At 43.7% G+C, this 21,587-nt stretch overlaps 2 protein-coding genes across 4 annotated transcripts in view; one reads left to right on the top strand and one right to left on the bottom strand.

Annotated features, from left to right (window-relative positions):
* LOC105900836 (Kv channel-interacting protein 2) overlaps positions 1–15,604 on the top strand; it is a 193,449-nt gene extending 177,845 nt beyond the window's left edge. For 2 of the 3 annotated variants that reach the window (XM_031578621.2, XM_031578620.2), the window contains exons 2-8: positions 9,987–10,111; positions 10,492–10,561; positions 10,765–10,835; positions 11,772–11,879; positions 12,220–12,324; positions 12,814–12,876; positions 13,088–15,604. In XM_031578621.2, the coding sequence (XP_031434481.1) occupies positions 9,987–10,111; positions 10,492–10,561; positions 10,765–10,835; positions 11,772–11,879; positions 12,220–12,324; positions 12,814–12,876; positions 13,088–13,135 (590 nt within the window). In that variant the 3' untranslated portion in view covers positions 13,136–15,604. Of the gene's footprint in view, positions 1–8,713; positions 8,813–9,986; positions 10,112–10,491; positions 10,562–10,764; positions 10,836–11,771; positions 11,880–12,219; positions 12,325–12,813; positions 12,877–13,087 lie in introns of all 3 variants that reach the window. The other variant, XM_031578619.2, reaches the window with a different exon arrangement.
* A 273-nt stretch (positions 15,605–15,877) lies between these two features.
* On the bottom strand, positions 15,878–21,560 carry LOC105900835 (cytochrome c oxidase assembly protein COX15 homolog). Its single transcript, XM_031579588.2, has 9 exons — positions 21,381–21,560; positions 20,688–20,875; positions 20,349–20,471; positions 19,941–20,127; positions 19,197–19,364; positions 18,167–18,248; positions 17,912–18,066; positions 16,963–17,076; positions 15,878–16,740 (listed from the first exon to the last, which is right to left on the bottom strand). The coding sequence occupies exons 1-9, from the start codon at positions 21,456–21,458 to the stop codon at positions 16,609–16,611; spliced, it is 1,227 nt and encodes a 408-aa protein (XP_031435448.1). The 5' UTR covers positions 21,459–21,560; the 3' UTR covers positions 15,878–16,608.
* Between the last annotated feature and the right edge of the window lie 27 nt (positions 21,561–21,587).

Raw genomic sequence — 21,587 nt, 5'->3', positions numbered from 1 at the left:
TCTGTTTGCTGTGTGTTTGTGTAAAAAAATTAAAACGCCTCCGGAAAAGGCAGGGTGTGTGTTGACATTATATATTTTTCTTCAGCTTTTGTCAGCATATGTTTATATATCCGAGTCGAAACGCCGCGCTGGTGGTATTTATCTGTTTTTGACACAAAGTGGTCTTTCATCCAAGAATCAAGATCCACCCAGATTTAAAAAATACCCACAGAACCGAATGGGCTATGTAAATGGATTTTTCACCACACACAGACACACACACACACACACACACACACACACACACACACACATAGTTTAACCCGCAGCGCACATTCTCCAAACTCGAAAAAGATAGGTGCCATTTGTCAAGAATGTCTCTCACCTTCACCGTTTTAATCAAGTTTTGAAGTGATAATTGCGCAGGTAGACGTCTAAATTTGGCAACATTTAATGGCTGTGCCTTCGCCCAGAGGAGACATATTCCTCCGAATGACGAATAGGGAGGGTAGGACTAATTAGTTTAACACACTGTCTGTGCGGAGGGTCAATGTGTTTGTTCTTCTGGGCTCTCAAGAAGGACAGCTTAAGCCCATCCATCTGTTCGATCCAGATGAACTTATATGCATCATTACACAAATACACACTTTCTCAGTCTCTCCCTTTCTCTCACACACACACATACACACACACACACACTTGCTTGCGCACATGCACAGTCGTAAACATGTTTGGACACCATCTGCTTTCATCATTATGTTTTCTTAGAAGGTCAAGACTCTGAGTGAAATATTTTAATCTGAGCTCCATGCATCAGCACAAACACAATTCTTACTATTTATTAGTATTAACATGCGGTTTACCATTCGGGAAATAGCAATGGAATAATACTTTTTAATTTATTTAAATGGAAAAATGACAATGACATTATTGCCACAATGGCTTCCTCTTATTGTGTGTGTTGGCTGAGCTGTGTTTGATATGTTTTGCAGTGGGGGAGAATCAGTAATGGACTTTTTCAGGTCATGTTTCTAACTTGAGCTATTTTAAGAGGCCTCTCAGTGGTTGTTTACTGACTGAGGGACAGCTAACTCTATTAGTTCCAGTCATAATTGCCATAAAAATGGAACAGTTCCTCCCAGTTGGGGTCCAAAGGCTGGCTTTCTAAAGGCTGTGCTTTTAAAGGCTGGCTTCCTAAAGGCTGTGCTCTTAAAGACTTGATTCCTAAAGGCTGTGCTCTTAAAGGCTGGCTTCCTAAAGGCTGTGCTCTTAAGGGCTGGGTTCCTAAAGGCTGTGCTCTTAAAGACTGGCTTCCTAAAGGCTGTGCACTTAAAGACTGGCTTCCTAAAGGCTGTGCACTTAAAGACTGGGTTCCTAAATTTTGTGCTCTTAAAGGCTGGGTTCCTAAAGGCTGTGCTCTTAAAGACTGGGTTCCTAAAGGCTGTGCTCTTAAAGACTGGGTTCCTAAAGGCTGTGCTCTTAAAGACTGGCTTTCTTAAAGGCTGTGCTCTTTTAAAGGCTGGCTTCCTAAAGGCTGTGCTCTTTTAAAGACTCCATGCGAAAAAAGAAGCTGTTGATTCTTCTAGGTGTGGGTCTTACTGTTCTGCAGACACTTGTGTTATGCGCACAAGGCTAGATGGTGCTCATAACTTATTATGCGTGTGCAGTGGTCCCCACGGCGACAGTTGTCACGATAGTCATCGCTCATGTAACTCTAGTGCATTGCTTTTTCTCTTTCCTTATTTCTCTCTCCCTCTGTCCTTCTTTCTTCCCCTCCCTCTTTTCCCTCTCTCTTTCAACCTCTCCCGCTCTCTGTTACTCATGCATAAATTCACTCGCTCACACACACTCACACACACACACACACACACACACACACACACACACACACACACACACACACACACACACACACACACACACACACACACACACACACGCTCACACACACACACACACACACACACACAGACAGACACACACACACACACACCACCTCGTTATATTCAGTTTGGAGGCAGAACTGTCTGACAGGTCCACCCCTCAACCCACTTTTCCTGTCTGGGCACGAGTGTTCGTGCAGTGGGATGCTTTACGTCTGACTCTCCACCATCTCTCTGTCTGTCAGCATCTCTCTGTCTGTGTCTTGGACTGTACAGTATGTGGGCATATATAAGTACGTTTGCATTTTGTGAACACACAGCGAGGTTTGGTTTCTGTAGTTTTTGCGTGTGTGTGTCTATGTGTGTTTTTTTTTTTCTCTGCATGTGTGTGTGTGTGTGTGTGTGTGTGTATGAGAAAGAGAGAGAGAGAGACAGGGTGTGTGTGAATGTGTGCTCGTGTGTGTGTTATGGATAGTGGCTTGATATGCGACTGGAGCCGTCTGCGAAGGCTTGCTGTCTCAGGAGGGGGACTGGGTCCCATCTGTCCGTCCGGTCCGAGCTCAGCTGCAAACCTGGCTGTCGACCCGCCCCCCCGCCCCCCAACCCCCATCCCCTCTGTTCCCCGCCTTCTCTCCCCCTCTCCTGCCTGACCCCCTACTCCTTCTCCTGATTCCCCAAACTCGCACCAAACACATCTGACCCAATTAAACCTGGCAAACCAAGAAAAAGCAGGAGAGAGGAGAGGAGAGGGAGCGAAAGAAAAGAGAGGGGGGTCGGTGGGAGGGGATTAAACATCAGACGGGTTGGGGTCCATATAAAAAGAATGGATCCCAGTCGAGGTTGTCTTGTATGGGGTAATGGGCCCATATACACAACCCCCCCCCCCCCACACACACACAAACACACACACACACGCACCATTAGACTGGGTTAACAGATTGAATGAGAAGGAATCGGGGAGTGTCTGGTGAACCAGGTTGGTGATGTCTCAATTTCTTTACCTGCGGGGGATGCCGGTGCACCAGGGACGTAGAAGCTGTCACCGGTCAGGGAGGGACAGGGCAGCCCGGCGACCTCTGACCTCGAGCTCACCATCTGTCGCAGGCATGAGCTCGGGACACCCATTGGAGAAGGCGAGATGGATGTCAACACACGTGGCACATTTCAGCACGCTGTGAGGGATCGCTAACAGCAAGAGAGGAAAGAAAGAAAGAAAGAAAGAAAGAAAAAGATATTTAATACCTTGTGAAGAAAAAAAAAATAGCAAGAACAACAACAACAACAACAACAACAACTAAAAACAAGGTTTACACCTGAAGATAGGCTAGGACGTTTCACAGCTGGACCCTGCGTGAAGGTGCAACCCTCCTCGGACGACTGGGCACTAGAGTGGAGCCCTGGGGCAGGTGGGGGCGGAGGGGCTTTGAGGAGAGAGGAGGAGGGGAGGCGCGGGATGCAGCTCTTCTTCGGGGAGGAGTGGGAGATGGAGGGGCTGCAGACAGTCGGCATCCTGCTGGTCATTTGCAGCTCGCTCAAGCTCCTTCACTTCTTGGGCTTGATTGACTTCTCCTCCGGAGGTAAGAGCGAGAGAGAGCGAGACAGAGAGAGAGAGAGACAGAGAGAGAGAGAGAGAGAGAGAAACAGAGAGAGAGACAGAGAGAGAGGAAAGAGAGAGAGAGAGAGAGAGAGAGAGAGAAAGAGAGAGAGAGAGAAAGAGAGAGAGAGAGACAGAGAGAGAGAGAGAGAGAGAGAGAGAGAGAGAGAGAGAGAGAAAGAGAGAGAGAGAGTGAGTAAATAATATGGGACATTACAGATCTCTGAGAACTACTGACTATAGATAAACAAGGATATTGTTAAACCTTGGATGTATGATTGTATATAGCATGTTGGTTCAATATAGACTTTGTCAAAGTAGCTAGTAATGATCACAACTCAGTCTGGTAATGGATGTAGATAGATAGATGGATACTTTATTAATCCCGAGGGAAATTTAGGTCAGCAAATGTATGTAGCAGACACAGGTGCATTAAACGTAATTGAAGATGATGAAAATGGGCTGCATTAGAGATCTTGACTGCACTTTGAGGCAGTCCTCATATGCCTTGGAATATGATGTGTGACGGCACACACAGCACACGGGCAGGAAGTGACCTTTCTCTTGAGTGCTGTGAGACTGCTGCTGCAGATGTTCCAGATGTGGTGGCAGGTAAAGGGCTATGATTACGGGTCCTTGTGGATGCTTGAGTTATTTACAGCAGAAAGGACAGGATGGTCAAAGTCAAATAGGAAAAGAGTGCCTCAGAGATCACTGAAGTGCAGTGAAAATCTGTCAGGTTCACTGTGTATGACTATCATGAAAAGCAGACCTTTGTTGTCATTAAGCTGGGCTTTTTAATGAGCGAAGGAAGAGAACATGGCAGATACATCAAGAAATATTTTATCATTGTAGTGTTTTTAATTATGTGGGAAAAGTAATTTCCTAACTGGGGCGGCACCATGGCTGGCTCTGACAGAAACACTGACGTGACACTCACACAGTTGGCTCCCGTCTCCTCTCAAACTCCCCCCGCTCACGTCAAAGAAAAGCGAGCAAATTTGGGACAATTGCCGAGTAATTAGGAAGTTATTTATTTATTTGGTGAAAATGTCAGATTTTATTTGGTGAAAATGTCTGACATTCATTATGCAAATTGAACCGTGTTTCTTAAATGCTAGCGTTGTTCCTAGTGTCTTTGTTATGATCATCACCTTCTGATGGAGCAACCCTTTCTCTCTTCCTCCTGTGAAGACTCATTGTGTTTGTCCTGTTTCTCACGGCTTCTTCCAGGTGTCTCTCTTCACCACTTGAAGTGCAGTTTGAGTTAATCACCAGTGATTAATCACCATGGCCTGGTTTACAAAACCATGAGGTTCCCTACATGGCATTTTCAGCACAGGTTGCGTGATGCGTGATGTGTTTTGGGAATACATGGCATAGGACCCACTATCCTTATATAATTCTAAACATTTATTCTGTGGTAAAACCAAAAACATGCCAAAGTAGCTGTTAACCCTTAGGGGTCCTGCGGGGAATGGTTGTCAATATGCCTTTAAAGCTCTGCAAGTTTTTGAGACATAAAAATAACAGAAACCTAGAATCTTCTACTTTTCAAATATATACAGTATAAAGAAATGGTTGAATGCATCCAAGGCCACATGGTAAGAATCAGGTTCCTTCTAGTGACCGAGGTTATTTAGCGTTGTGCAATTTCCCCTGTCTTGGAGAGTGCATTTCTTCATTCAGAAGAGAGGATTTTGGGAATGGTAGGATGGAGTTGACACGTGAGTCACCTGGAGTGCTTTGAGAGGTCGTTCACAATGTTCCACAGCTCCACCAGGGCCAGAGCTGACGGTCTGAGCCTTTCAATTTTCAATTTTTTCAATTTTCAATGGCTTTATTGGCATGAATGTATGGTACACTGTTGCCAAAGCACTTAAACAATAAGAACAATAATAATAACAACAATAATAACAACAATGGTAATACAGGAACAGATAAGTTAATTAAATAATACAAAAATAAATAAAAATACATAAAAATAAAAATGCTTAAATAAAAAACATTACAATTATAATAATTACGTAAAGAAAAAACATAGACAGATAAGAATAGATACAAAAAAAAACAAAAAAAAAACACTAGCGCTGAAAGCATGTAGCAGGCTGATAAGTGGACGTGAGGAGGCTGTCCTCTCAGATGCCTAGCAGAGAAGCTCCAGTGGGTACACTGCACTTGGTGTCTTGAGAGAGTATGGAGTTAAAGTGGAGTGGGTACACTGCACTTGGTGTCTTGAGAGAGTATGGAGTTAAAGTGGAGTGGGTACACTGCACTTGGTGTCTTGAGAGAGTATGGAGTTAAAGTGGAGTGGGTACACTGCACATGGTGTCTTGAGAGAGTATGGAGTTAAAGTGGAGTGGGTACACTGCACTTGGTGTCTTGAGAGAAAATGGAGTTAAAGTGGAGTGGGTACACTGCACTTGGTGTCTTGAGAGAGTATGGAGTTAAAGTGGAGTGGGTACACTGCACATGGTGTCTTGAGAGAGTATGGAGTTAAAGTGGAGTGGGTACACTGCACTTGGTGTCTTGAGAGAATATGGAGTTAAAGTGGAGTGGGTACACTGCACATGGTGTCTTAAGAGAGTATGGAGTTAAAGTGGAGTGGGGAAAAAAAAGCCTTTGCAGTGATTTTCTTTTGGACCAATTCTACAGTATCTGGATGATTAAAGGGCTCACAGCATAGAGTACAAAATATGAATAATTCTTGGCCATCACCAGGTAACTTCCTGGAGCAGCAAAAAGGCTTTTATAATGGCACAGTCTGTGAAAGGCTGTAGCAAGCACGCCGAATGGAGGGGGACAAAAAAGCGTCCACTGGTTTTTATGACTAACACCATGACAATAGAGGTGAAAATATTTGACTGCTTCTGTCCATTCCACGTGCTATTTCCCATACCTGTACTTATTCTGCATTACTGGAGGTTCAATGTGTTTCCAGGCATAGTTTAATGGTCCTTTTAGAGCTCAGCTTCGCCACACCTATACATCAGCACACTGTAACGCCCCTCTGCACCCCCACTGGCCTTGCAGTAGCAGTGCGACAGCCTTTGGGTGGTACATGGGCATAATTTGCTTGATTGTTCACGCCTGAGAAGGATAAAAGCCACGCTGTTTGCCTTCAGAAGGGGGGGGGGGGGGGGCTTGCTTTCCCACCATGCCTTTGAGGCTGGTGTTCACTATGGGTTTTTTGTGCTTTGCGTTTCTATATGTATCCCCTAGATTTCAAGTCAATTCATTGATTTATTTAAATAAACCCCTATTTTTTGTAAACTATGTGGTCTGTCTCCAATTCATGTTGCGGCTCTCGAGCCAGGTCGTAACACACACATACACACCTATAAACACACACACACACACACACACACACACACACACACACACACATACACACCTATAAACACACACATGCGCACACGCACACACACACACACACACACACACACACACACACACACACACACACTATAAACACACACACACACACACATACACACACACACACATACACACCTATAAACACACACACACACACACACACACACACACACACACACACACTTGCCCTCAGGCCGGAGGCTGGGGCTCGGTTGGACGGCCGGAAACATTAATCTTGTGCTCAGTAGCCTATGACATGGCTGGTGTGGATCCAAGTGACGGACCTGACCACAGGGGGGGGGGGGGGGGGGGGGGGGGAACGGAAGAGAGAGAGAGAAAGGGAAGAGGAACACCACGACAGAGGATAAATACAAGCTATAAGGGATAAGGCAAGGCTAGAAAGACAAGCTTCAGGCGAGAGATGGAGTGAAGGGATAAGGCAAGGCTAAAAAGACAGAAGGAGAGATTGTGCCTGGGTTAGGAGAGCCGTTTGGCATCAAGCGAAGCCAGGTTCCCCCGGCGATGGCCTTCATTCCTCAGGCCGCCAGAGTCGTGTTGAGGAGTGTGCGAGGGTTGCTGCCCCACAAACACAAGGGCAAGAGTAAGTGCTCCTTATATCTCTCTCGTCTGCGCATCTCTTTGCGTAAGAGTCAGTGCTCCTTATATCTCTCGTCTGCGCATCGCTCTCATCTCGGCGCCAGGACAGATGGCCACTACTGCGGTCCTCTTGGTTTCACTTTAGTTTTTATTTCGTGGACTCATTTTTATTTCATTTTAGTTTATTATAGTTCAAATGTTAGTTTTAGTCATTTCGGTCAAGGACAAATCAAGAAAAAGTAATCTGCTTATCATTGAGGTGGGTTTGATTAAACTTTGTCGTTTTTTTTAGCAATCATCATTAGTTTCTTTTTATATTTCCTGTGCTAAATTATTTAATTTCAGTTGAAAGGAAAATGTCTCAAAACCATTCGTTTTCATCGTAGTTTCAGTATGAGTTTCACTAAGCACTTTCAGTGCTGGAGCTGAAAGACTAGGCTGCTCCGAGAACCCTGGGGTTATGAATACAGGCTCGTGATTGGAGGTCTGGTGAAGTGCTCACGTCCAAGGGGTCTTGCCTGGCGGAGCGCACAGGGTTCGCAGCCGCGGCAACGGCAGGTGGTAATCAGAGTTCATCCACGAGTCACTCCGCCAACTACCCTCTCCTCTGGGGGTGTGAGATTGAAATCACGCTGGAGTATTACACGCTGCGGCAAAGCCCGCGGCTACCCCTTCGTTTGCTCAAATGTCATGGTGTCAGACTTCGGGCCGGTGCCGTAAAAGGGCGATGCCTTACCACTGTGTGATTGCGGTGGTGGTGTGATTGCGGTTGTGGTTGTGGTGGAAGCCACCAGGAAAAGCGTGGTGAGCCAGGTCAGCAAATGTCTGTGCAGATATGTCAAAGAAACTTGCCTTGCATGCTGCCTTATCCCGCATGTTGATTGACAGGATGAAACGCACACTCAAGTTTCGAGTGCTAGCATTTCGGCATGTGAGTGTGAGAGTAAATTGTTTTTTTTTTGAAGAGCCAATTCAATGGCGAAGCTCATGGTCCAAGCTCTATATACCTTGTACAAGTGATGTTTTAAAGCATTGAACACATCAGATGCCCAGATGATCATCTATGATGATCATCCAGTTCGACTAACCCGCCTATTATTAACCTGCACTAACTTCACCTACGACAGTTCTTTGGCTAGACACGATTGCTGTTGTTGGGTGTTCTCACCTGCCTGCCTGTTTGCACGACTGTGCACTTTGAGGGTGACTGTGAGTGATGGTACTGCTGTGCATTTTCTCTGTGTTTGTCTAATATCTCTGCTGTGGTTGGTGACTTTCACAGGTAACGCTCCCTCCAGCCAAACCAAAAAAACCATAAAACAGAGATTCCTCAAACTGCTGCCCTGCTGTCGGCCTACCGCCGCCCCCTCAATCGCAGAAAGCAAGTGCATCTTCGCTACGTCACATACCCCTTACCACCCGTCTGTGTGTCCCTGCCCCCCACTATCCTGAGCCAAACACACACTCACACACACACACACACACACACACATGCATACACTTGCACATGTACTCAACACCCACACATCCACACACACACACACAGACACACTCTGCACATGTACTCAACACACACACACACCCACAGACACATGCATACACGCACGCACACACACACACATGCATACCCACACTTACACACACACAGACACACAGACACACACACGTGCCCACACATACACGCTCAAATATAAATACACACATATAGTCTCTGTCTCACACACAAGTACGCTGGTACACACTCGCATTGATTGACAAGACCGCATATGTCATGCGTGCCACTTGAACTTTTTTTTTTCTAGCAAAAGCACCATGACATGCGCACCAGGTGAGAGAGCACGCTTGGGTAAACAGCCATGACCTACTGCTAACAATGCACAGCGTGTCTCTAGCCTGCCTTTCCTGGGTTGAGGATAGCGCTTGGGTTTGATTAAACTGGAACGAAGTGCTGCTTTACTGGCTGAGAGATCGGCCTCGAACTCCCCCGGGAGTGGAGTTGGCGGAGGATTAAAAACAGCTGAAGTCCTAGACATAATGCTGAGAGCCGTGCTTGCACTCAGCGCTGTGCAATGGGGGACTGAAAGCAGCAGAGTGCTCTTTGAGGAGGATATAAGTGATATAAGGATATAATAATGCCTATATGTCTGTGATGAGGGCCACCTCCACTGTCGGTGCATACTCCCCTGGCTCTGTTCAATGGATTGTTTTTGTTGATTCATGTTGGTTAGGGTTCTATTACTTGGAAAGTAATTTGCATTAAATTTGTATTTTGAGAGGCACATTATCTGCTTTGGCGTATGCTACAAGTTGCAGGATTCGATATGAATTTCATTCATCCACTTGATATGTTCTCCTTCTCTCCTTTTTTTCTCCCTTCACCTCATTTGAACACACTGAAATACTCGCTGTGAATACATTGATTACAAGTACAATAACAAGTATACTGAGGAATTGTGGAGGTGTTAATATTAGTTGCTTATTTAAAAAAAAAAATCAAATACACCTTCGCATGCTGTAGAAATGACCTTCATTTTCACCTTTTGTGTCTCTAACAGACAGCATTGAGGATGACTTTGAGCTGTCCACCGTGTGCCACCGACCCGAGGGCCTGGACAAACTGCAGGAGCAGTCCAAGTTCACTAAAAAGGAGCTTCAAGTGCTTTACAGAGGCTTCAAAAATGTATGTGTCATTTACTGCAAGGCTGCACGTGTTTCATGTTCTTATGCGCTACACCATTAATCTTGTTTACGACATATTGCCAGTAATTAGGTTGGATACATACCACTGTATCCAGCACACAACTGCAGACATGAAATGACAAGTGCATGTAAACACAATTAAATACTTTATTTACATGGAATGCTGTTTTGAAGAATTTGAAAAACCTTTGAAAAATGTAGTCCTTATTAGCTGGGGTTTGCTAGTGTTAATGAATGTATTCTCTTGCATATCGTGTGCGCGTGTGCGTGTGCGTGTGCGTGTGCGTGTGCGTGTGCGTGTGCGTGTGCGTGTGTGTGTGCGTGTGTGTGTGTGTGTGTGTGTGTGTGTGTGTGTTGCAGGAGTGCCCCAGTGGTGTGGTCAATGAAGAAACCTTTAAACTCATCTACTCCCAGTTCTTTCCCCAGGGAGGTCAGTATAGCACAAACACACCAACTGTGATTTCACTGGTTTCACTCTTTGGAAAACCAAATTATTCTTACTGTATCGTATCCATTCTGCCCTAGGCTTTGTTTCAAAAATAAATATTAGGTTGAACAGGTGCCCAATGTCCCTGATGCTTAGAAGCCAAGACATAACTTACACGTGTGCTATTCTGACTCTTCTCCTCCCAGATTCAAGTACATACGCACACTTCCTGTTTGAAGCATTTGACACAAATAAGAATGGATCAGTTAGTTTTGAGGTAAGCATCATTTATACAATGCAAGTTCACGTGGAGCGTGAAAACACTTCATGCTTCACACACACACATAACTCCGTGGAGCCTGAAAACACTTCATGCTTCACACACATAACTCCGTGAAGCCTGAAAACACTACATGCTTCGCACACATAACTCCGTGAAGCCTGAAAACACTTCATGCTTCACACACATAACTCCGTGAAGCCTGAAAACACTACATGCTTCGCACACATAACTCCGTGGAGCCTGAAAACACTTCAAGCTTCACACACGTAACTCAAGATACAGATCTGTATATGGACCCCATTTGGATCCTCTGCATAGGACTGAATTTCATAATAATAATAATAATAATAATAATAATAATAATACCTTTGACTTATATAGCGCTTTTCTAAGTACCCAAAGCCACTCTGTCATAATATAGCCGTTCCAACCAAATTTTAGCTGAGTCAAATACAGTAGGTCGTCTTTGTCGTTCTCTTGGCCCAACAATATGGCAGTACTGACAGATGGAAAGCAATGTGTTACCCTCCACTGGGAATTGTTAAGGTTAAGGTGGGCAAGTCATTTTTTTTTAAATGTTGTATTTTTGTAGGGAGGTCAAACAGAGAACAAGGTCTCCTGGGTGTATTTTGCATGCATCAGAGACATTTTATTGAGTGACCTTGAGTCTTATGTACCTACAAAAATACATTTTTTAGTGTTCTTCTATTCTTTTCTTGCTGTTTCCTGACACCAAAATGTCTCTTTGTAGTATAAAATATATGCAACGAAAACTCTTTGAGTCCAAAGACCTTCTCAAAACTTTGAGGAACATTTAGTAGCTTATCACATTAGGCCAAATTGGTCCAGTACTTATTCGGCTCAACTGGACTGCATTGTGCAGAGTGGACATTCAAGCTTATTTGTATCCTGTACTGTATCTTGTCTCAGGACTTTGTCGCTGGCCTTAACATTATCCTCAGAGGGTCGATCAACGACCGACTAAACTGGGCCTTCAACCTCTATGATCTCAATAAGGACGGCTGTATCACCAAAGAGGTATGAATATATCTATATCACTATATCTGAGTTTTTATGTTTCTTTGATGTCTATTTTTATGTGCATGTCATTTCTTTGTGCACATTATGTATTTGCTGTAAAGCACTTTGAGCTGCATTCTTTTGCATGAAAGGTGCTATATAAATAAAGTTTTATTATTATTATTATTATTATTATTATTGAAGCCTGCGGCGCTGGGGCTTTGTTATTGATTATTTCTGTGTTGTGTTGTGTTGCCATATCAACGCTGTGTGTGATGTGTCATCTGTCCTCACGTGCGCCCCCCCCCCCCCCCCCCCCCCCGCCACCCACCTCCCGTCCCTCTTGTGTCTGGTGTAGGAGATGCTGGACATTATGAAATCAATCTATGACATGATGGGAAATTACACCTACCCCTGCATGCAGGATGACGCCCCGAGGGAACACGTGGAGAACTTCTTTCAGGTTATTCTCTTCATCATTTATTTTTATGATTCACTCAGTTAAGTCCAGTCTATCGTTTATCTTGTACGGACATCATTCAGATGTATCCATTACTTTTGAGCTATCCAGTTTCTCAGTTTGAGACATGTTTCCCCTCATACCCGAGGACCGCCTCAAGACCTATGGAGAGTTTGTACTTCTGCACCGATTTATCACTGACCCTCGATCACTCTAATTTCTGGTGTTGCTCTGTGATCTAACATTTTTGCGCACACACACATCAGCAGTATTATAGCCTAGCATCAACAGAGTGTGTGTGTGTGTGTGTGTGTGTGTGTAACATCATTTATTCATATCTTCATTTCCTTCTCTCATGTCCCATTAATAATAAGATAACGATTTCCATTAGGAGCAGCACTAAAAAATTGTCATCTTTTGCACACAAAGTTAAATGAAATTAAACTTACCGTTGAAGTAATTATAACTCACCTTTACTGTTCCTCTCTTTAGAAAATGGACCGAAATAAAGATGGTGTGGTCACTATCGATGAGTTCATTGAGTCATGTCAAAAGGTATGAACAACTGAATTGGTTTTAAAGCTATTTTTGATGAAATTCAGCAATTCAGTTTTATGATTAAGATTTTGTCAATACCTAATTAGCAGTAAATGAAACCCACATGAAACTAAATGTTCTCTTTATGAAGATGAACCATTAGCTGAGCTGCTGCTAATAACACAGTCTAATTTGGTCAATCGTCCTTCCTCTCTTGTCAACACTGCAGGATGAGAACATCATGCAGTCCATGCAGCTTTTTGAAAATGTCATCTAAGAGGACCCCACGGATGGAGGCGACTTTGTGGCCTTGCTGTCTGGACTCCATGTTGGCCCAAGGACCCTCACAGTTGGCCTCCTTATACTCCAATGTCATTCCTTTCTTTCCTCAGACACTTGAAAAAAAAAAAGTGGGGTTGGCTTATAGACACACACATTTGTTATTTTTAATATTCCTTCATTATGTTCCGAGGAAGCTCTTGTGTTGGCTCATTCGAATGACAGTCGCTGTCTGAGGGAGGGGAGATGGGAGCGTGAACAACACAGGAAGATGCGGGCGCATGGAACCACCAGAAAATGACTGGAAACGTGTCGACAGGGCATCGTGGTGACGACGGCAACCCTCCCCCTCCCTCCAATAATGAACTGATTTTATTACCGCATGATGTCATGACTAGTCCACACTTACCTATTTACCAAGATACTCCAAAGCCTGTCTGTTGCTCTATGTCTGTCCACACAGGTGCCTCGCTCCCCGTTAGCGTCTGCTGTCGTCGTTGTGTGTGTAAGGTTGTGTAAGGCTCTACTGCCATCACTCAGAAACCCAGGCTACCTGACCACCCCTCACTCACTCACCACAAGTAAACATAGGCTAACCAGGCTAACAGGCTAACCAGTCCGCAACGGCTAGCAGGGCTTGTACATTCCAGAGGAGTCCTCCTCAGTAGAGAAAAAGAAAATCCTGTTTGGGCCTTGAAGTCTTTAGCTATTGCCATATACTGACTGTTTCTCTGTGCCGTCACAGATGACTCCCAGTAATAAACTCAACACATGGCTAATTGCATTGTGGACGAATGACTCACCATTGCCAATCAACCTTCTTAGCCAATTGTATCGTACCTATGGAAGTGAACATGTGAAAGTATAGTGTTCTCACTCGACCGTGTAATAGTCAACTGTACCACACAGTAGATGATGTCATGGACACTGAGACTGGTGGGAACTGGTTTGAAATGCTGTGAGAGAATGGCTTCCTTCCCTCTGGCTGAGGCCTGTGTTGAAGGTTAGTATGTTGCTACACATTGTCAAAAAGAACAGCCATCTTTTCGCCAAGCTTATCGTCCCATCAAACACCAAAGAGAATTGCTCTAGTCAGTTTCCCATCCCTTCCCTAACATGCTGCCATCACTGTCACAATATATTCGGTGATGGAATTAAGACCTGGCAGGGGAAAATAAAAGATGTCAGATAAGCAGGAGGAAAGCTGGATCAATTGATTGCTTTTCCCACTCAGCAGCACAAGGGGAAGGTACTAGGCACTATTTCTCTTTCCAGTTGAGGAGAGCTTACTACTGACACCTGACAGACTGAGCATAAAGATAACCACTGTTGTAAGCAACTTATTTTACAAAGACTACCATAGAAGTACACCTCCAAGGGGGCGGGGGGGGGAGGGGTTGCTGTAGTAGTTATTGTTTCTACATTCTATGGTACATTACTTTTAAAGAATTCAGGTTTCAAATGAAGGTTAGATGGAACATCACCACTAACAAACTTGGGCCATCCAATGAATCTGTTATGGTTTATGAGTGTAACGTATGTGTTTCTTCATAGTATTTATTTCCCAACCAGTTAAAAGGGACGGGTAGAAGATAGATGGCCTAGTTTAACACAAGCAATAATGTCCCTTCATCAACTGCGACCTGAAGTATTTACGGTGTTATCCACTGCGAAGAGATCTCCAAGAACCGATGGTTAGTTGAGGGGACTGAGACGGAGTGTGTAATGTCTATCCCTATTATTGAGTATTCATTTGTGGTCAACAGGATGCAAAGCTTTGGAGACGCACATACTCTGGATCGTCGTGGTTGTGTTCGTGTCCCAAGCCTTCCAATATCTCCTCTGTGTAATTCTTGACCCCTAAACCTATGAAGTGATTATTGGCACCCGGGTTTAACGTTTGTATGATTCTCTTGCAAGTGTCGTGAGGCTGCCGCCTGGCTTCGCTGTGTAGAGGCTCACTGTAACTGATTTGATATCTTTTGGCACGGTCCAATAATTTTTTTTTAACACGTGGATAATTGAAAAGAATTCCCGATGTATTATGTATAACCACTCGACTCAATGCCAAACACATACACATATAGACACACTTGCAATGAAGGTCACCACGAATACGTCAAAGAAAAAACACATTAATACTGCAGTGCCTTGAGTGCTGTGTTGAAATGATTTGGTCACACCCTCTTCAGTGTTAAATTAACTTTCTACTCCTTTCAAATATTTTATTCTCGATGTGGCATGGATGGATATCGATATTTGGTCCTGATTGCTGGTAGCAGAACTCCACTCCTACCCACCAGTGGTCCCAGTCCGTACTCGCATGTACTGTCTAGAGTAATGAAACTTAATAACCTGGTGTACTAACTGTGTCTAGTTAGCTGGCCTCAACTGGTTGCATTACATTAAAACATGTATATTTTGTATAGACAATAAAAATTCACACTTGCTATGCATAGCTATGTTACGCACCATTCTACTACATTCTTCCAAATGTTCTTTGACCGAGCCTTTATTTCATATTCTACGTCAAGTATATTCATATATATACACCACACACACACACACACACACACACACACACACACACACACACACACACACACACACACACACACACACACACACACACACACACACACACACACACACACACACACACACACACACACACACACACACTCTTTTGGGAATACAAAAAGTGAGGCCATTCATTTAAGAAGTGTGATCTGAAAGATTGTTCTGTAAATAGTGCAATATTTTACTTGAAATCCAATCCTGAGCACTTTTCTTAGAACTCAATAGTATTCAGAAACAAACGTATGTGTAGATAAGTGCACAGACACAGACACAGACATTTTCACCAATAGTCATCTTGCAACATTTGTTAATACATTTACTGACAGTAAAATTCAAAACAGCAACGCTCAGTAATTTAAATATACATATTAATTACGTATTGCCCTGAAATCCTCCTCATTCTCTACATAATTGAAACTCTATACAACGGTGAGGCAGTGCAATAGTGGAAAGGCAAGCCATGGTCAAACTCAAAACCATCCACCATTTCTCATTTCTCTTGATAGTTCAGCATGGTGGAGACATGAAATGCATGTCGTATGCATAGATCCTCAAGAACTTCCATCAAAAGCATGAGTCATCCGCAAGAGAGCCAGAACACAATCAGAACTCAAGTGTCATATGCCTGCCTGGAGTACGAGGCGAGGCCAGGTATGCTGGGGCTGAGAGAGGGTGCGCTTGCGAAGGGAAAACGATTCTCAGAAAATGAATGCTGAAATGAATTGCAAAGCTGTGGGGCATGAAAGGCCGCCCGCGTCAGATCCATCCGGTGTGAAAGAAAGAGAAGGCCATTTCCACGAGCAGGGGGGTACATTTACAGTCTCTCCTCAACCAGCTGGGGTCTAGCTGCAGGAAAATAGCAACGCGGACCTCACGTGAGCTTGGGAGAGCTTACTTGGCGACCTTCCGTAATTCGGCAAGCACCCAGATGGCGAGGGAGAGCAGCGCCACGGACCCCGACTGATGGGTGGCGGCCAGCGGGGTGGGCACGTAGAGCAACAGCGTGCTGATGCCCAGTGCCACCTGGGGAGACAACAGCACATTGTTTGATTTCAATTCTCTTTTCAATTCCTATTTGTGAGGCAGCGCTAACAATGAGCGCCGACTTCACATAACCCACAAGCCTACGCACCACATAAGGTTATGACAGATTTCTGTGCAATCCCCCAAAATGCTTTTTCTACCCTATATGCAGTTAAATGAAAACATCTGGGAAAACAGCTATTTCACAGTTAAAGGACATACTTGTGTGTAGGCCATGGCAGTGAGGCAGCTAATGGCAATCTTTGCCCGGCGGGGCAGGTGAACTCGTCTGGAGTAGAAGTAGAGGCCCGTTATGGCAGCCAGTGAGCTGACGGCCTGAAGGCAAACAGTGCAAAGCATCATCAGGTTACACGTTGAAACACATAAACAAATGTCCCCTAGCTAAAGACCTCCGTACCTACAGAGCCAACATAAACACATGTCCCCTAGCTTAATAATAATAATAATAATAATACTTTATTTATATAGCACCTTTCATGCAAAAGAATGCAGCTCAAAGTGCTTTACAGCAAATACATAATATTTACAAAGAAATTACATGCACATAAAAATAGACTCAGATATAGTGCAAAAAAAATGAAATAATAATTATAATTCAAATTATAAAATTGAATACATAAAATGCATAGCATAAGATAGAAAATAAAACTGCAGTTAGTTAAATATATAGCTAGTTAAAGGCTAATGTGAAGAGGTACGTTTTTAGTTTTCTTTTAAAGATGTTAAGCGAGCTGGCTTCCCTGATGTCTATAGGCAGTATGTTCCATAGCACTTAAGACCTCCGTACCTGACCTGTACATGACTCGGCACCTTCAAACCATTTGCCATTCTCTTAAACAGTTAGGATAACTTATTGTGTAAGACATGATTGTCATATCTGACTTGAGATGAGTAAGGTGATACTCTGGCACAGTCTGACATGGATCACTCAGTGGGGAAAAAAGGTATTTGACAGTACAAATACTCACAATTTTGACAGGCCAACAGTGAATGTAATGGTCAATCCCATTTTATATGGGGTTCTAATAATACTTTAAAATATCCCACAGCGTGACAACAACTAATTAAATCACAGTCAATAATTTCCTATAATTGCCAATTTAAAATATCCTTTTTATGGGACATTTCTGATTATTATGATACTACTTACCAGTATCCTGTGGTCAAACTGAACTGTAGTAGGATTCTCAAAGACGTTTTTGATGCTGGGGGAGAATGCCAGCAGGTCATCAGGGATCCAGCGCTCTCCCATCTTTGGGAAGGAGTTGTACACAAGACCAGCATCCAGGCCAGCAACAAAGGCCCCTGTTGGAATAGACCCCCCAACAACAGTCATTGAGATGTTCTTGAATGATCAACTTTATGTCATTGAAAGAGTTATCTGCTTGCCTAGTAAATCCGATACCTGACAAAGCTGTGAGGAAGACCAATCCCCCTGTGCCCTTGGCGAATCGGCGGAGTTGTGTGAGACGCCTTGTTTCCAGAAGCTACAAAGCATTGAAAGAGAAGCAGTCAACGAAAGTCAACTTCTCAAAAAGAGATACAAAATAGATAGGAATAAAGATTAGATAGAGTTTTAAAGCATTATGATTGATTTGTGTTCATGATAACAAATCTATTGACATACGGATACAGGGTTCCCACTCTTTTCTGGTGATCATTTATTCAGGACATTTTCACTGACGATCTTGCTGGTATGACGGACAGGGACTGCGCCATACACTAATAAGTTCCTCTTTACCGAAGTCTGATTTTGAAAGCCGTGCAGTCTGTGACTATAACTGAAATCATCTCTTAAATGCTTATAAATTATGACAATTTGATCATAGAATAATGCAAACACATTATTATAACATTATTATTCCTTCATAACCCAAATCCTCTCTTCCTTAGGAATTATAATAACCAGTGCTGCCTGAAGACCAATAACACAATTAGTAGACTACAATTTTGCCCACTGACAAATCTAAAATGAAGTTGACATACCTAAATGAAATTAAACGATTTAAAGTTAAGAGTTTGCTTGGACTAGGGGGCGCTGTGGCGCAAGCAGCAGCCTCGACCATGAACAGGCTTGAACGCCCACGGGGACCCGGGTTCGATTCCGACCCGCAGTCATATCCCGACCCCACTCCCCACCTCCTCTCTCCAGCTCACTTCCTGTCAAACCTTCACTATCCTATCTGATTAAAGGCAAAAAGCCCAAAAATAAATCTTTAAAAAAAACCGTTTGATAGGGCTATTAACTGCCACTGACTCTTTATCTTATCACACAATACTTTCACCCAGTTAAAACAATAAAGGCATAAATATACAACCCTGCTCATCCTGCCTGACAACATAAAAGCATCAGCTTCATGACCGCCCACACCCCTGCGGGGGCAAAGCCCTGCCCAGCCGAGCCTCATCTGATCGGGGGAGCGCATTAGCCTCACCTGGTCGGGGGAGCGCATGAGCGTGAGGCCCGTCCACAGACTGGCGCAGTAGAGCAGCAGGGCGGAGCCCAGGTGGGAGGCCAGTCGGTACTGGCTCACGCGGGGAATGTCATGCGACTCCGGCTTCTCCTCCAGCCCACTCTTCACCATGTACCAGCCCAGGAGGCCCTGCAGACACACCCACCGTACATTTCAGAAAAACTGACTTGTCATTTTGACATAATACACTCAGTTTCACCTACAGCCCCCTGTCAACAAAGCTGGTTTCTCTTAACTACTGAATATTATTTATGACCTTTGTATCAGACCAAGACATCCTAGATGTAGATCAAACATCTGGGAAACCTCTTTAAAACTGTGTTACAGTAAGTGAACATTTTCCAAACGCTATACACAAAGTTTAACCACCAGATGCTAAAACATTTCTGAAATCTAGATATACTACTGAAATGTACTTTATTTTATATTATTAAATATAAAAACAATATAATGTTATATGTTGCAATAACTATACCACTGGTCATCAATACACAGTGAATAATTGTCATTTTAGGCAGATTACTTTTCAGCTTTGTAACTAAGCATATAGAAATCACAAAAATATGTCATGTTGTATTCGGCTAGATGACGCTTTCTCCACAGTGGCACACACACTGAGCTCTGAGGCAACATAATACATGGGGGGACACATTGGAAACACTACTGATGCAACTCATTCTGTTAGCCGGGGCGTTGCTCACATACCTGGAAGAAGACAAAGCCACACAGGCCCAGCACTCGTCCCTTCATGGAGCGGTTGAAGTAGCCCTTCCTCCAGAAGTAGGCGGTGGGGAGGATGTATGCCAAGCCGACCAGACGGCCCCACATGCGGTGGCCCCACTCCATGTAGAAAATGAACTTGAACTCGGTGAGAGTCATGTCATGGTTCATTCTGTGAGAGATAACATACCTTACTTAGGCCTCATGCTATGCTTATAGCAAACAACGGAAGCTTGCTTGGAGGTCTGTTTTAACATCAAAACAACTCTACGTAAACAATAATCAGTGCAATGATCAAATCTGACACTTATTAGCCACTACTGAAGAAATGGTTTTAGTCATATTTGTAGCATCGTCATGCTGACATTACTTTCCAGAGGCGAGGAGACTTACATTTTAAACTCTGGGAATTGTTGGTATTTGGAAAACTCTGCTTCCCATTCTGCCTGAGATTGTGGAGGCTTCATCTCTTTCACTAAATGCCAGTCCACCATCGAGAGGCCGGATTCTGTCAATCTGTTTTTGCAGACAAAAAAAAAAAAGACCTTAACGCAAGCAATTAGTATATCATTTGTGTATGTGAGAAACGTATTGGTGAACATACTATTAACAGTTTGAACCAAAACCTCATACACAGATAAATCAAAATGCGCTGGACCATTTAACCAGTAAGTATTGAGTATTGCGATGGGTTTAAAAGTAATAAAAGGCAACACATGGCTGACAACTCACCTGGTTACCCCACCTAAGACGACCGCCCCCAATACCAATCCACTGCAACCAACCAGCCATTTTCCAACAATGCGATTTGTGGCAGCGTTAGGTACGGTTACAGAGGCTGCATGAACGGCGCCTGCTTCGGCAGTTATTGTCGATGTGGTTTGCCCTCTCTTCGGCACCCATTGTCGTAAATGTGTCCGCTGGAGGGAAACAGAGAGACCAGAGGAAAACTTGATGAGATGCTCAAATCTTCATCATCTCCATTGCTTACGTGACAGGACGTCACGTAACAGCACTTTTCATAACATTGCAAGGCAGGTTACATATGTAATAGTTCAGGATATGACCAGCAATACCTACAACACAATTAACGTTAGTTATGCCAAAAATTACATATTTCCCACTGTATCGTTATATTCTCTTGACGTTATTTGCTCACTAACTTGTCTAATAAATATGAACTTTGAAGTCTACTGTTATCTTTATTAACTTGGACAACTGGTACATTGTTTCCATGAAGCAGTATAACACAATGTCATTACACAAAACCACACATCTAACGTCCTGGCTAACAAGATGTTTAGGCAATTGCTTCGTTTGTGTTCATGAGGCACATGCAACGCTACTGGTAGTATGCCACCCAACTAGTTAGCCTTAGATGCTAGCTACCCCGGCATAATCTTTGATGGAGGATTGTTAGCGTACCTGGCTTTGATTAAATCCTCGTCCGGCGTTACGACAGCCACACGATACCACGAACCTTAACGATGGGAGCAGCATCATTTCCTGGTTTCCAGATAATTTTGAGGATGGTGTCCTAACAGTTACCACTCAAGCAACCATGATAGCTGTCTAGCTACCTTACTTAACCAAGATGTCAACTTTGACCCTGTGACGTACGATGGACAGAGA

Source organism: Clupea harengus, chromosome 13 (genome assembly GCF_900700415.2).
Source record: "Clupea harengus chromosome 13, Ch_v2.0.2, whole genome shotgun sequence".
Taxonomy (NCBI): domain Eukaryota; kingdom Metazoa; phylum Chordata; class Actinopteri; order Clupeiformes; family Clupeidae; genus Clupea; species Clupea harengus.
The sequence above is the reverse complement of the archived record's forward strand: the minus strand, read 5'-3'. Positions and strand labels throughout refer to the sequence as shown.